Source organism: Salvelinus sp. IW2-2015, linkage group LG35, assembly GCF_002910315.2.
Source record: "Salvelinus sp. IW2-2015 linkage group LG35, ASM291031v2, whole genome shotgun sequence".
NCBI lineage: Eukaryota > Metazoa > Chordata > Actinopteri > Salmoniformes > Salmonidae > Salvelinus > Salvelinus sp. IW2-2015.
This window is the reverse complement of record NC_036874.1, coordinates 11204005-11220475: the sequence shown is the minus strand read 5'-3', so window position 1 is coordinate 11220475 and position 16471 is coordinate 11204005. Positions and strand designations below refer to the sequence as shown.

Sequence of the window (16471 nt, the reverse complement as noted above, 5' to 3'; positions counted from 1 at the left end):
AGCCTATGTTGCAATGTTGCGTGCTATGCTATTACACATAGGGCGACAATATTCCGTTTTCTGTCCAACTAGCTTACATAACATTGGATATAATTTCACACAGTTTCATCATGATAATATGTGTAGCCTGCAGCAAAACGATTACAACCTAACTAGCACATTATTGATTTGGTTAACGTTCATTGAGGTGACATCATAAAGGTTTTCTGTGATTGTATTGACTAGGTCCTGAGCTCAGTAAGGGGAATTTCCAATGCTGTAAGCTAACTTAAAAGATGTCTATATTATGCTGATATGTTGTATCTTTTGTGATATATTGAGTCTTTTGGGGTGTCTTATTTAATTTGGTTCCTATTCTGAAAGTTTGATATATTGTGCATAATGACATATATTTAATTGTGCAACAAATGTTGGATGTCACTCATATACTGTATTTCAATACAAATTCAGGGGCACTTCTGAAATATTTTGGAGCACCCTCTGGCACTAGCCAGGATGAGGAGCCATCTACCTCCTCTGCCACACAGGCCTATTCAGAAATTATCTCAGAGCCTCAGGATGAGGATCCATCTACCTCCTCTGCCACACAGGCTTCTTCAGAAATGATCTCAGAGCCTCAGGATGAGGATCCATCTACCTCCTCTGCCACACAGGCTTCTTCAGAAATGATCTCAGAGCCTCAGGATGAGGAGCCATCCACCTCCTCAGCCACACAGGCCTCTTCACAAATGTTGTCTGAGCCTGAGGATGAAGACCCATTTGCTTCCACTTCTCCCCACCAGGATTCTTCAGGTATGTTTGTGAACACGCGCATGTGTGTGGGTACACGCACATGTGTTTATGTGTGCATCCCTGCATAACATAAACAAAACACATAATTTCCCTTTTGCAAAGTTTTAAGTTTCCATATTGTAGGTAACAATGATTTTATTATTGCTGGGTATGTATGTGGGATGTTCCACCACTATAAATGCTGTGAATAACATGTGTAAACTAATGCCCATGTGCTCTCCATTAGAAATGCCTGTAGCAGCATCCCCACCAAACCCTGCTGCTGAGGATGAACCACTGTCTACAGACCCTGCTGACTGGCCTTCAGTTCTGACTGACAGAATTCAGACACAACTAGTTTGCAGAGGACAAAGTGAGGTACCACCTAACTTTGTTTCCCCAAGGAATGAGAGTGATAGAAGAAGTTGCCACCACCAGAAGTTGGTTGGTGTATTCCTGTCTCTTATACACATCTAGATGTGTATAAGAGACAGCACACACACTGTATGGTGTTCAGTAAACTAATTCNTTCCACCACTATAAATGCTGTGAATAACATGTGTAAACTAATGCCCATGTGCTCTCCATTAGAAATGCCTGTAGCAGCATCCCCACCAAACCCTGCGGCTGAGGATGAACCACTGTCTACAGACCCTGCTGACTGGCCTTCAGTTCTGACTGACAGAATTCAGACACAACTAGTTTGCAGAGGACAAAGTGAGGTACCACCTAACTTTGTTTCCCCAAGGAATGAGAGTGATAGAAGAAGTTGCCACCACCAGTATTTCAGGAAGACCTTGGTGAGTGGTGAAAAAAATCCCTAGAAGTTGGTTGGTGTATTCTGAAAGAAACAACAAACAGACCCCTGCAAACTCTTTTCTAAGAAGAAAATTACTTTAGCAAACTCAGGACTGACAGACTGGAAACATACAAGTTATTTTCTGACTTCACACRACAGCAGTCCAGAACACCAAAACTGCATGAAAACACGGAAAGAACTGGCAAGGCAAAAAAAAAAAGGGTAAACAAATTCTAAGCATGAGATGGCACTTATGGAGGCTGAGGATAAGATGGAGAGAGGTGTTGACACGTCTGACTGCTATTGTGCAGTCTYTGGCAATTAGAAATCTGTCACTAAGGGGACACACAGAAACACTGTCCTCTCCATCAAATGGAAATTTCCTCAAAGAGGTTGAACTGATGGCACAATTTGATCCAGTCATGAAAGAGCACCTTTTTTAAATGACCCCTTTTTCTCCCCAATTTCATGGTATCCAATTGGTAGTTACAGKCCTKTCCCATCGCTGCAACTCCCGTACGGACTCAGGAGAGGCGAAGGTCGAGAGCTGTGCGTCCTCCGAAACACAACCCAKCCAAGCCGCACTGCTTCTTGACAACGCCTGCTTAACCCGGAAGCACCAATGTGTCGGAGGAAACACCGTACACCWGGCGWCCGTGTCAGCGTGCATTGCGACCGGTCCGCCACAGGAGTCGCTAGTGCGCGATGGGACAGGAACATCCCTGCCGGCCAAACCCTCCCCTAACCCGGACGACACTGGGCCAATTGTGCGCYGCCCCATGGGTCTCCCAGGCGCGGCCGGCTGTGACAGAGCCTGGACTCGAACCAGGTTCTCTAGTGGCACAGCTAGCACTGCCTTAGACCACTGAGCCACTTGGGAGGCCGTGGGAGTGTAAAGTTAAGAGTGTCGAGCCACTGAGGTATCAGGCAGCAGCGGTGAGAGTCACTGATTGAGTTGAGGGATCAAACCAAAGACCCTGTGATAAAGATTGAGGCCCAGTCCTTGCCAGAGGTGGGATCATACCGCTTCAGCATCTGTACAGTGGGGTGACATCTTGAGCCAGATCCAGCATGTGAGAAAGCTGATGTAGTCTCCCAGTAGGCATGGTGCAGTCAGTCTTCTCAGAAAGACAGAGGTCTCAGCAACKACAGGGCAACAGGCTTTATGACTGCACAAACATCAGCCAAGGATATTTGCGAGGCTATGAATGTAGAGGCCGTTCTACAACAAAAAAGTATGATCCACACAAAGTGGCACTTTTCATACAAATAATTTGATGAGCCTTTGAGTGATGATCTGAAGAAGCTGGAGGTGACATTTTTCAATGTCGTTGTTGATGCTGCAACCTCAGCCCTTCAGGAAAGATTTTCCACATTGGAAAATGTGGGAGAGAAGTTGAGTGCTGTCAACCTTCCAAAGTCTCTCAAATGAGGAGCTGACAGAACAATGTGAGGCCCTTAGTATGACACTGTACTATAAAGAACACTCAAACTTGGATGGCAGAGAGCTTGCACAGGAACTGAAGAAAGTGAACTTAGACAATGACCCTGCTTGAGCTGCTGATATTTATATACGAAAGGGATCTCAGAAATGTACCCACATTTGTGGACTCAGAATTTGTCTTATTCTTTCAGTGACCGTAGCTGAAGCAGAGAGGAGCTGAAGCTTTGAAAAAAGCTGAAACATGGGGGGTTCGCCCAGGGAGCCATTCAAGCCAGAACCGCCACTGATGCTACCAAACCATGACCTGGGACCAATCTTCGCCAAGATGTCACAAGACCTGGAGTCTGCAACCATGCCCTTCTAYACCAACTACCTTGACCCAGTCACTGACCACCTGCCCATGTTCCCAATTAGGACACACGTGGGTACTATTCCAATTGATATACTGTTTGGGCCTTTTACTTTCTAAACCACAATCTTGCCCTTAATAGTTAATGTCTATCTCCAGAGAGCTTGACTTACTAACAGAAAGTCTTTCTCCCCTTGTGGTGTAAGGCTGAACGTCAACCTGAGGCTGAACTGCTTTGACTCATGGGCAGACAGAGAGAGAGGGAAAGAGGGAGAGAAGCCGCCATGTCCCCGCTAACGGAGGACCCCGCATCAGTGGTGCCTGCCTGTCTAGACTGACAAGGAACAGAGCGCCAAGAATAGAGGCTCTATGACCAACAGTCAGTTTATCTATCAAATGTATGGCTACCACTGCAGATGACCCTGGGCATGTTAATGTGTTTGTCTTGTTACATCACTAGACTTTAAACCAGTATATTTCAGTTCACATGAACAATAAAAGACCAACTATGCATACTTTTCTTACATTTTTATGGAAAACTTCTTTAATATTTTTTTAGAGTACTGTTTAATCAGTGAGTACATTACAGGTACAAACTCTAGGCCATTATACTAGCTACAGTCAAGTAAAACATACTTAAGAACCTGCAGAGCACATAAAGACAGTYCATTCACTGTGTGTGTGTGTTCAAGTTTGGAATCCCAGCCCAAGTTGACATTGGGCCTTTAGTAAATTAAGCAAAATTCATTCCAAGGTCAATGTTAGTCAGTCTGTGAAACCACAAATGGACACAGTAGTAGACAAACACACATAAATCACACAAATTGTGTGAATGCCTTTTTTTTTTTTTTTTAGAGAGGAGGGAAGAGGTTACTTTCTACTTGTAGAACTCATGCTCCTGCTCATCCTTCTTGATAACAGTCTTGTAGGCCTTCTCAAAGTCCTTGGCCAGGACGATGTACCTATTTTCACGGACTGCCAGCATGCCAGCCTGAGTGAGAGGAATGAAAGAATTAAAACACATTTAAAAGAGCGTTTCCAGTTCTCACACCGACAACAGGTGATGTAACAGAGGATATTGTTCCAAAGAGTGTTCTCTTTGGAACAAGAGAGTTAGCAAACGCCATAACTTGCTACTCTTTGACATTGAGTCTTTTGGAGTAATTTGACCCCCCATGAAAGAATTCCTCCCAACAGCACGGGGTCCCACTCACCTCCTGGCAGATAGAGTTGATGTCTGCTCCGGAGATCTTGTCTGGTCTGGCCACATCTACACACTGGTTAAGGACAACCGCAAACACAAACTCATACGACACTGAACAATGTAGTGTTCTTTCGGTTACTTAGCAACCAAAGAAAGGTATGGGAAAGTGCATTAGACTTTACAAAGGCRGGATTCAGTTAGAGTACTAAMGTCATGGTTCATTTGACCTTTAATGAGACTAATGTTCCAGAWCAGAGCASTATTCAAGGAGGTAAATATTTAATGAAAACTTACAAGCACACTCAATGAACTGGACACAKAATTTGTTCTGAGCAGGAAAAGATTGCATGATGCTGCTAGTACAATACACACCTGCAACCATTAACACACACACGTTATGAGAGACTGCTGTAAGTAGGGCATAATAAGGATACAGTCCTCCAGGTCCACCTCCTCAGAGAGGTTCATCTTGCTGGTGATGGTGGAGAAGACCAGGCGTTTCTGTCGGCGGTCAGGTAGGGGGAACTCAATCTTTCTGTCCAGACGGCCCGGACGCAGGAGGGCGGGGTCCAGTGTGTCGGCCCTGTTGGTGGCCATGATCACCTGACAAGGGAACAGATGTTTTTTTAATTTACATATTCTCAATGTGACAGACAAGGTTACAGGTTAGCTGCATTAATGGAACTACAACATACAATAAGCCCTGGAGACARTATGTCACAGAGGCAAAGCCCATAGCCGCTCTCACACTTAGCTCACCTTGACGTTGACTGTCTGGTCAAAGCCGTCCATTTGGTTGAGAAGCTCCAGCAGAATCCTCTGCACCTCCCTGTCAGCTGTTTGGGAAGGAGAGAATACAAYGAGGGATTACCAATGTCAGGGTTCAACCACACCAATAACTGCTTGGTCTTATTTTCAGTCTTAATAATCAATCCCATTCACTATTGGTAGTAATTACTACCAAACTATTGGTAGTAATTACAGTCTTGTCTCATCGCTGAAACACTGGCACGGAATCAGGAGAGGCGAAGGTCGAGAGCCACGCGTCCTCCAAAACACAACCCAACCGCACTGCTTCTTGACACAACGCACATCCAACCCGGAAGCCAGCCGAGGAAACACTGTACACCTGGCAACCTGGTCAGCGTGCACTGCACCCGGCCCGCCACAGTCGCTAGTGCACGATGAGACAAGGATATCCCTCCCTAACCCGGATGACGCTGGGCCAATTGTGCGTCGCCCCATGGACCTCCCGGTCGCAGCCGACAGAGCCTGGGCTAGAGCCCAGAGTCTCTGGTGGCACAGCTATGCGCCACCCGGGAGGCCCTTAATGAATGTTTTTAATTGAGCCTTTGGGAYTCTACTAGTTAATAGCTACGAAAAAGTGTCCTGCTTCTGACTGGCAGCTTTAGTGTCGCAGGTCGTGAGAAGGGTGGGTGGGCTGTGTCAGAAAAACRGCACGTAAATGGCCACTAGAACGGCAGGAGCGCGGATGCCACTTGATWAAGCGGAATATCGCGTGCCCCCTGTGAATGAGGTGATTGGCAAAAAAAGTTGTAGCAGAGAAAAAGTYACAACGTAGAACTGGCGCCAGCGCAAGATGCAGCGTTGTGACTTTCCCCCTTCACGTGGCTCTTCAGGGTCGATTTGCTCGCAATGTCAAAGTCTGACGCATTTTTTGCRCCTTACATGGTGTCGGTTGATTGGGTCCAGTGATRTAGTGGTATAAAAAGGTGAACAAAAATATAAAACGCAATATAAAGTGTTGGTCCCATGTTCCATGAGCTGAAATAAAAGATCCCAGAAATGTTCCATATGCACAAAACGCAGGATTTGAATCAACATTTACCCTGCATTTTAGCCATCGAAGTGATGGCTGTAGTTCAGTACCTGCCTGGATAATTGGCAGTGTGGATGGAATGAGCAAGCTCCCCTGGCAACCACTGCGTGAAACGCATGAGGAAATAAAACTCTGTAGTCTGCCTGGAAATTCATTTGTCAAGACCAATACATAAAAATATTTTTCCATAAACACATTTGATCATTATCTGTTCTCCTCTCAATATATATATTTTTTAACCCCCTTTTTCTCCCCAATTTTGATCCCCAACGGGCTCGGGAGACGAAGGTCGAGTCATGCGTCCTCCGAAACATAACCCGCCAAACTGCGCTTCTTAACACCTGCCCGCTTAACCCAGCTGCACCAATGTGTCAGAGCATACACCGTTCAACTGACGCTTGTGGTCAGCCTGCAGGAGCCCAGCCGGCTACAAGGAGTCACTAGAGCGCGATGAGACAAGTAAAGCCCCCCCCTGCCAAAAGACAAGTAAGCCCCCGCTAACCCAGACAACACTGGGACAATTGTGCGCAGCCCTATGGGACTCCCGATCACGGGCGGTTGTGCACTACTCAGGAGGCCCTCTCCTCTCATTTTCATTCAAGTACCAACTTGAGAAAACGTCAGATTTTCAAGGTATTCCAGTACTTGAATTTCAGAGTGCCAAATTCAAGTACTTTAAGCACCTTGTGAGAACCCTGAAGATCACAGGTAGACATTTGATATCAGAAATGCCAATCTGTAAATCTGCTCTATTTTGCTTGTCTTATTGGATTTGGTTGCTATGTGCAATGCCAGTCCATTCCATTGCCTATTCTGAAGTGCAGCTGATTCTAAAAAGGTACACACTGGCTCATACCTCCAGTCTGTGCGTCAAAACGCTTGGTAGCGATGGCATCGATCTCATCAATGAAGATGATGGCGGGGGCGTTTTCCTTGGCCAGCCGGAAGACGTCACGCACCATGCGGGGGCCCTCACCCAGGTACTTCTGCACAAACTCAGAGCCTACCACACGGATGAACGCCGCTGAGAGAGAGAAAGCGACCAAGATATCAAATCAAATGCATTGGTCAATAACCAAATACTGATATGGTAACATGACAATTATTTGCTACAAAAAAATTACAACATAGCCTAATCATGTTAGCACCAGTGCATCCTATAGATAATGGTGAACATGGTGAATGGCCTACCTGTAGTGTGGTGAGCCACAGCCTTGGCCAGCATGGTCTTCCCACAGCCAGGAGGCCCATACATCAGAACCCCCCTGGGCGGGTCAATGCCAATCTGTTTGTAGAGTTCAAAGTGTGTGAGTGGCAGCTCCACTGCTTCCCTCACTTCCTGCTTCTGGATATCCATCCCTCCTATGTCAGCATACATCACATCCGGCTTTTGGTCTGCAAGGAGAGATACAGGAAAATAATGCATATAACATAACAGAGGAGAGGAGCTGCACTACAAGTGATAAGGTATCAATGAGTGGAATATGCATGCAATGTATGTAAGCGCGCATGAATACATGTTTGTTCCACTCACAACTGTGCAATATATATGGGTCAAAGACAAGAAGTGTAAATTTGGTGYCCGAAAGCTATTAATTTAACATAAAAATATATGGCTCAATATAATATTAAATCACTCTTACCCTTCTTTTGATCCAGAAATATTTGTGTTGCAAACTATTACATTAAGGGAGTTATTGAGCTCTAAAGTGTCCTWAAGTGTAACTGTCCGGGTTAAAATTAGAATGATAAGTGTTTTTAAAAATGTAGAAATTCACCCTAAAAATATAAATGAACACCCATGGCATAACTGTGTTAGTGTTTGCAACAATATATAGAATAATGGGCGACAATACTGTCTCTAAAAAATATTTTAAAACGAGAATAACTTTTGTCCGGACTTTTGCACTTCATTAATGTCATTCAGTAGAACGAAGGCAAAAAGCCATTTTAAAGCATATAACATGATGGTAATCGTGTGACATCACAAACACGACCCTCTATCAATGAGGTGAGTAAATCTCTGAATTATTTTATGATTTCACCTTTTCAYCCKCTAGTAACAAAAACGCATGCCCTTCAGTACAACACAGAAAACTTACTTTTAATGTTATTTTATAAAAAGCTATATTAAATATGAAAAGGATAATCTTTATAGGTCAAGGTCATTACTTTATATAGGTTGCCAAAGAACTGCCTGTTAAATATGTTTGTATGAAATCTGTCCTTCAGYATCACGCTTTTGTCCTTCAACACAACAAAAGTTTCATGTTATATCACCCGTTATGCTGAATGACAGTAGCTTTGTTATCTMATGTTTTCACTAGTTTACAACATTTAATTATGCAATTCATATTTACTTGTATGAATACTGAATATCATTTTAAACAATTGTATGGCATTTTAAGGTATTTMAAGGCACATTATCTTTATACTGTAGATGCCGTTATCTAATAAGGAGAGGGCTGCACGGCACAGACAAAAGATTAACGCAGATCCAGAAAGACTAGCCAAAAGAAAAGCAAGSTATTGTTTTCATGCCATCGTCAGCAACAGAATAGGATATAAAGCTGGGTGGATAACACTTAACATTAAGTTGCACTATTACACTGTAGTTAATGTTTAATTGCACTGTTAATAAGGTATAACTGATGGATTATATTAAATAATATAATAACACACACAATTATGGATAAAAAATGTATTATGAATTATATTAGTTAATAGCTGCTTCACATTTGGGGGACTTTGAGAAATCGAAACTGTACAAGTTTGAATTGCAGTAGTTTGATGGCCATTTTATGTAGCTATGTGTGTAGGTATCTTGAAATTGCATTTATGTACCTGCATTGAAGAGAAATTTASCAGTTATAGTGTAACAATGCATAATGAAAACATTATCTATCATGTAATAGTCGTGTAATAGTCGTGTAATAATGCAAATTAACGCAATGTAAAGTGTTGCCGCAGGCTCAAATTATAGTAAAGTGATTATTATTAACATTAGCAATGAAATAGTAACAATACATGTTTGAGAGAGAAAGGGAGTGGGAGTTGATTTAACTTTTAAACTTTGATTAAGTGTTATTGTATAGCCTACTATTAATAGACTACTAATAACATTTAATGGATGCGAATCTTATTCTGTGCCAGTGTCATAACTATTACATTTTCCAGCTATCAGAGAAGGATGTCAAKCCTGATCATCCACCGATCCATACAATGGCACAATCTGATGCTCAAAAAAAGAGGGGGGGGGAAATGGAGATAAAATTTTAAGCAAAACTGTTTTTTGCACAATATTTATGGAATGTTTTCTAATTAATGCTTTGTTTGAAATATTCAATGCTGATTTAATCCTACGTGAATTAAACTGTACCCCGTGTCAATTAAACTATGTTGCATAGTAAAACCCATGTTCTTTATGTGTGTGGCGTATTGGTCATTTCTCTCTCTCTAGTATGRAAGCGATCTAAGTTCAGCTAGCCTGCACATTTTAAACATCTTATCCTGTCTTTTTATGCAGTTTTATAACTTTAATTATTGCTGAAGGAATCACATTTAATCAATATTTGTGGGCCGTAGCGAYGTGTTCAGGGTAACAAAATATTGTCATACAGTCTAACACCAGTATTTTATATTAAAATACAATAACTTTGTTTTGTTGACTCAGAAAGAAAAACAAATCTCAAAGGATGAAGTGAAAGATATTTTCATAGATTTTTGAWTTTTTTTCCAGTGTAAGGCAGTAAGTTTTTGTTAAAAAAAAAATTCAATACATTTTCAGTTGTACCCGTGACAAATCAAATATGTGGTATTCAAAATAAAAATGTCATTTTTCCGGGTAGTTATATTTCTGCCAGTCTAAGCAGAAATGTGATTATGAAAAATGGGCATAATTATTATATATATTTTTTAAACACTTAGGGTACTAGGGTACTTAGGGTACTAGGGTACAGTCATATGAATCACAATAAAAAATGATTAGCTTTATTCTTGAATATAACTTCTATAAGGGCATAGGTGACACGCCAATGAACATACAAAAGCCTTTTAGGGAATTGTAATTGATGTTTTTGCTACTTTGAAAACCTTATACGTCTTTGACCCATATTACAAAAGGGATATGTATACCAGGGGGTAGAATAGTGTGTATGTGTACCTGATGTGAGCATCATGATGCTGCTGTCAGCCTCTGGGGGGAGCACGTCCACCAGGGCATTGCTGTGCTTGTGCAGGGCCACCGACGCATTGGGCTTCAGCAGCTCTCTGTCGATGGTGCTTAGGATACGCACATAGTAGTTTGAGCCTGAGTGAAGGAGAAAAGGGGGTGGACAGAGAAGGGGGTGGACAAAGACAGAAAAGTGGGTGGACAGAGAGAAGCAGAGAAAAAGGGTGGCACAGGGAAAGAGGGGGAAATGTCATTAGTGAATATTAGAGCCACATGTTTAGCATTACGGTAAGAATGAGGCATTGGTGTTACTGTGCAAAATATGGGTGCTTATGGGTGTGGCTATTAGAGAACGAACGATATGGATTTTTTAGGGGTCAAAGATGGCAGTTGGCTGATATTTTAGGCAGATATACAATATCATAAAATTTCCCAAAGACAGCCATGTATGCAATAATACATCAATTTTAATTGACTTTGTTTTTAACCAAACTAAATAACATAATAGTAATTGTATTTGAATGGTAAATTAAGATGTCATAGGCATACTCACAATACAGGTGAATCCATATTCAATAGAAGTGTGTGCATGCATTGAGTTATTGAGCTTGTTTTGGCTGGTCAGTAGAGTCTATGGTGCTAAAGATGACAATCTGTTTGCCCTTCATTTTGGACTTAGAGTATATTAGCCAAGTGATCAACAATATTCGCATGAAAGTTTCACGCCAGCATGTCACGCCTGTATGGAATGACATCATACAGGCACTGCTGTTAGTTTGAGATAATAAAATATCTATTTAATGCAAATGGGACATTCGAAACGTTATGATTTGTGATCACGGATGTTTACGAAACTAGTATTTGTTATTTCCCGGGATCGGGGAAAAAATATTCTCTCTGAAGAACTCAGGATGAAATTTGAAACAACTCAATTGGCTATTCCAGCTATCTGTCAAGAAATGGGCGGGTTATAACGTGATTCTATTGCTACATTTGGATAGAGCAAGGCTGTAACTCCGCTCCCTTTCACATCTCTGCATCGCTCATATCACTTGCTGCTGTTTACTGCTACTATGATAAATACACTGTTGGTCCCATGTATCATGAGCTGAAATAAAAGATCCCAGAAATGTTCCATATGCACAAAAAGTTATTTCTCTCAAATGTATGCACAAATTTGTTTACATCCCTGTTAGTGAGCATTTATCTTTTGCCAAGATAATCCATCCACCTGACAGGTGTGGAATATCAAGAAGCTGATTAAACAGCCATCTCAAGTTGAGGGATGGGGAAATTGGCATGCTGACTGCAGGAATGCCCACAAGAGCTGTTTCCAGATAATTTAATGTTTATTTCTCTACAATAAGCCACCTTGAATGTCATTTTTGAGAATTTGGCAGTACGTCCAACCGGCGTCACAACCACAGACCGCGTGTAACCATGCCAGCCTAGGACCTCCACATCCAGCTTCATCACCTGTGTGATTGTCTGATACCAGCCACCCGGACAGCTGATGCATCCGTGGGTTTACACAACCGAAGAATTTCTGCACAAACTGCCAGAAAACCGTCTCAGGGAAGCACATCTGCAATCTTGGTCACTGTGTCAATTCATCCGTTTCTCAAAATTGCACTTTTCTGTTGGAGGATGAGCTAGCTTACCGCTGCTGCTGCTGATTTTCCCAGTTAGACATTCATCAGCATTGTGCAGTGCTCGTGGCTCAGGCAGTGAGTGGCGGCTGGCATAGCAGCAGTATTGCTATGCAGCGGGACTATCGGCAAAACCGATAGAGAAGGGCCGATAGACTAGAAAAGGGCCAATAATCGGACCGATATATCGACTCGGACTCAAGTCTCCAGTCTCTGGAGGCAACAACCAGAGGCTTACCTACACAATCTATGTGAGGACAGACAAGAGTAAAAATACTGTACCTGTGGTGGAGCCCACGATGGCTGTGTTTTGGTCCACAGCCTCCAGGAACTGGCCGATGACCAGGGGGATACTCTGTATCCTCTTGACCTCCTCCTGGGCGTGGAGGAACTCCTTCTTCAGGTTCTTCTGTTCATCTTTGATGTACTCCTCCTGCACCTCCAGAAACTCCAGCTCCTGCTGCAGCTTCTACAATAGTAAAGGGGAAATTGTGAATGGTGTCATGGAGAATGAATGTTTATTGATGAATCATGGTGATCATATTACTCTAGTGCTAGCCTCTCTACAATGGCTTACTTTTAAGGCTAGGGCTGATTTCAAGGTTAATGTGCATCAGGCACATGCATACACACACAATAAACACATGGATTTAGTACTGTAGATATTTTTCCCCCTCTGATAACCAGGTGGTGAATCGCATCTCTGCATGTCGTGCAGACATACTAGTGTGGATGACGGATACACCATCAAGCTGAACCTCGGCAAGACGGAGCTGCTCTTCCTCCCGGGGAAGGACTGCCCGTTTCATGATCTCGCATCACGGTTGACAACTCCATTGTGTCCTCCTCCCAGAGTGCTAAGAACCTTGGCGTGATCCTGGACAACACCTGTCGTTCTCAACTAACATCAAGGCGGTGACCCGTTTGTAGGTTCATGCTCTACAACATTCGCAGAGTACGACCCTGCTCACGCAGGAAGCGGCGCAGGTCCTAATCCAGGCACTTGTCATCTCCGTCTGGATTACTGCAACTCGCTGTTGGCTGGTCCCTGCCTGTGCCATTAAACCTATCAACTCATCCAGAACGCCGCAGCCCGTCTGGTGTTCAACTTTCCCAAGTTCTCTCACGTCACCCCGTCCTCCGCTCTCTCCACTGGCTTCCAGTTGAAGCTCGCATCCGTTACAAGACCATGGTGCTTGCCTACGGAGCTGTGAGGGGAACGGCACCTCCGTACCTTCAGGCTCTGATCAGGCCTACACCAAACAAGGGCACTGCGTTCATCCACTCTGGCCTGCTCGCCTCCCTACCTCTGAGGAAGTACAGTTCCGCTCAGCCCAGTCAAAACTGTTCGCTGCTCTGGACCCAATGGTGGAACAAACTCCCTCACGACGCCAGGTCAGCGGAGTCAATCACCACCTTCCGGAGACACCTGAAACCCCACCTCTTTAAGGATACTAGGATAGGATAAAGTAATCCTTCTAACCCCCCCCCTTAAAAGAGTTAGATGCACTATTGTAAAGTGGTTGTTCCACTGGATATCATAAGGTGAATGCACCAATTTGTAAGTCGCTCTGGATAAGAGCGTCTGCTAAATGACTTAAATGTAAATGTAAATGATATGTGGTAGTGGTGGAGTAGGGCCTGCGGGCACACAGTGTGTTGTGAAATCTGTGAATGTATTGTACATTTTTTTTAAATTGTATAAACTGCCTTAATTTGCTGGACCCCAGGAAGAGAAGCTGCTGTTTGTTAAATACAAATACAAGGTGACGGAAAGGCACTGGCGGACAAACCGCCCTTGCTGTCTCTTCTGGCCGTTTCCTCTTCACTGGAATTCTCTGCCTCTAACTATTTCGGGGGTGAGGCACTGGCTTACTGGTGCTCTTCCATGCCGTCCCTAGGAGGGTGCGTCACTGACGTGATCTTCCTGTCTGGGATGGCGACCCTCGAGGTTCGTGCCGTGGGGGGATCTTTGGTGAGCTATACTCGTCCTTGTCTCAGGATAGTAAGTTGGTGGTTTGAAGATATCCCACTAGTGGTGTGGGGGCTGTGCTTCGGCAAAGTGGGTGGGTTTATCCTGCTGGTTGGCTCTGTCGGGGGTATCGTCGGACGGAGCCACAGTGTCTCCCGACCCTCCTGTCTCAGCCTCAGTATTTTGCTGCAATAGTTTGTGTCGGGGGGCTAGGGTCATTCTGTATATCTGCAGTATTCTCCGTCTTATCCAGTGTCCTGTGTGAATTTAGTATGTATGCTCTCTCTGAGGACTTGAGCCCTAGGTCCATGCCTCAGGACTCCTTGCTGTCCCAGTCCACCTGGTCGTGCTGCTGCTCCAGTTTCAACTGTTCCGCCTGCGGCTATGGAACCCTGACCTGTTCACCGGACGTGCTACCTTGTCCAGACCTGCTGTTTTCAACTCTCTTTCTCTACCGCACCTGCTGTCTCCAACTCTGAATGATCGGCTATGAAATGCCAACTGACATTTACTCCTGAGGTGCTGACATGTTCACCCTGTACAACCACTGTGATTATTATTATATGACCCTGCTGGTCATCTATGAACATCTTGCCATGTACTGTTACAATTCCACCCGGCACGGGCCACCCTCAGAGCATGGTTCCTCTCGGGTTTCTTCCTATGTTCTGCCTTTCTATTGAGTTTTTCTGAGCCACTGTGCTCTACATCTGCATTGCTTGCCGTTTAGGCTGGTTTTCTGTATAGCATTTTGTGACATCTGCTTATGTAAAGGGCATATAATAAATTTGATTGAAATAGTCTTCAGAAAGTATTCATACCCTTAGACTTATTCCACATTTTGTCTGAATTCAAAATGGATTAAATGTTTTTTCTCAACAATCTACCTTCATAACCCAATAATAAAAGTGAAAACTTTCATTAAAATTTTTTTTAAATATTGAAAAGGAAAATATGTCAATGTATATTTCTGTAAGTATCACACCATTGAGTTAATACTTTGTAAAAGCAAATTTGGCAGTGATTACGAGTGTGAGTCTTTCTGTGTTAGTCTCTAAAAGCTTTCCAACTGGATTGTGGCAACATTTGCAATTTTTTTTTATTTCTTTTTTATTCTTCAAATCTGTCAAATCATTGCTAGACAACTGTTTCAGGTCTTGCCATATATTTTAAGTCAAAACTGAACTCGGCCACTCAGAACATTCACTGTCTTCTTGGTAAGCAACTCCAGTGTAGATTTGGCCTTGTGTTTTAGGTTATTGTCCTGCTGAAAGGTGAATTCATCTCCCAGTATCGTGGAAAATAATTTAACAGGTTTTCCTCTAGGATTTTGCCTGTGCTTAGTTATTCACATATTTTTTTCCGCTGAAAACTCCAGTCCTTCACGTTACATAATACCCATACAATGATGCAGCATCACTATACTTGAAATACAGAGAGTGGTGTGTTGTATTTGCCAAACAAACTTTGTTTTCGGAGGAATAGGTTAATTGATTTGACACATTTTTTGCAGTATTACTTCAGTGCCTTGTTGTAAACAGGATGCTGCTTGGATATTTTTATTCTGTTACTTCTCTTTGTTTTCACTCTGTAATTAGGCTAGTTGTGGAGTACTAACACCATTGTTGATCCATCCTCAGTTTCTCCTATCACGCCTTAACTCTAACTGTTTTAATGTCACATTGCTCGTGGTGAAATCTGAGCTGTTTCCTTCCTCTCGGCATGAGTAGAACATGGCTTTATTTCCCATCTAAGTGTAATTAATCTTCACCTGCTGAAAGGGGTATTCAATGTCCGTATTTGCTTATCTACTATGTGCCTTCTGTGCAAGGCATTGTAAATCCTCCTGGTCTTTGTGGTTGAATCTGTGTTTGAAATTCACTGCTCAACTGAGGGACCTTACAGATATATTGTGTGTGGCGTACAGAGATGAGGTCATTCAGAATTCATGTAACCACTATTATTGCACAGTGAGAGTCCATGCAACTTATTAAGCAACTTTTTTACTTAAAGTTATTTAGGCTTCTCATAACAAGGAGTTGAATACTGACTCAATACTTTCAGCTTTTCATTTTTTAATTAATTTGTTAAAAAATAAATTAATTCCTGGTAATTGGGTGTAGAGCAGAAACAAAAAATCATTCGATTTAATCATTTTAAATTCAGGTGTAACAACAAAATGTGGAGAAGTCAGGGGTGTGAATACTTTCTCTAGCACTGTAACAGTTTAACATCTTTACTGTGATTTGAAGATCAGAAGGGCCTGTTGATT

At 42.9% G+C, this 16471-nt stretch overlaps 1 protein-coding gene across 1 annotated transcript in view; it reads right to left on the bottom strand.

The window, feature by feature from the left end:
• Positions 1-4171: 4171 nt before the first annotated feature.
• The window catches only part of LOC111958990 (26S proteasome regulatory subunit 6B), a 17335-nt gene continuing 5035 nt past the window's right edge, over positions 4172-16471 (bottom strand). Inside the window, exons 4-10 of the mRNA XM_023980380.2 lie at positions 10570-10716; positions 7599-7802; positions 7264-7431; positions 5327-5403; positions 5002-5170; positions 4578-4633; positions 4172-4354 (exon numbers count right to left, since the gene is read on the bottom strand). Of these exons, the coding sequence (XP_023836148.1) occupies positions 4241-4354; positions 4578-4633; positions 5002-5170; positions 5327-5403; positions 7264-7431; positions 7599-7802; positions 10570-10716 (935 nt within the window). The 3' untranslated portion in view covers positions 4172-4240. The remainder of the gene's footprint in view (positions 4355-4577; positions 4634-5001; positions 5171-5326; positions 5404-7263; positions 7432-7598; positions 7803-10569; positions 10717-16471) is intronic.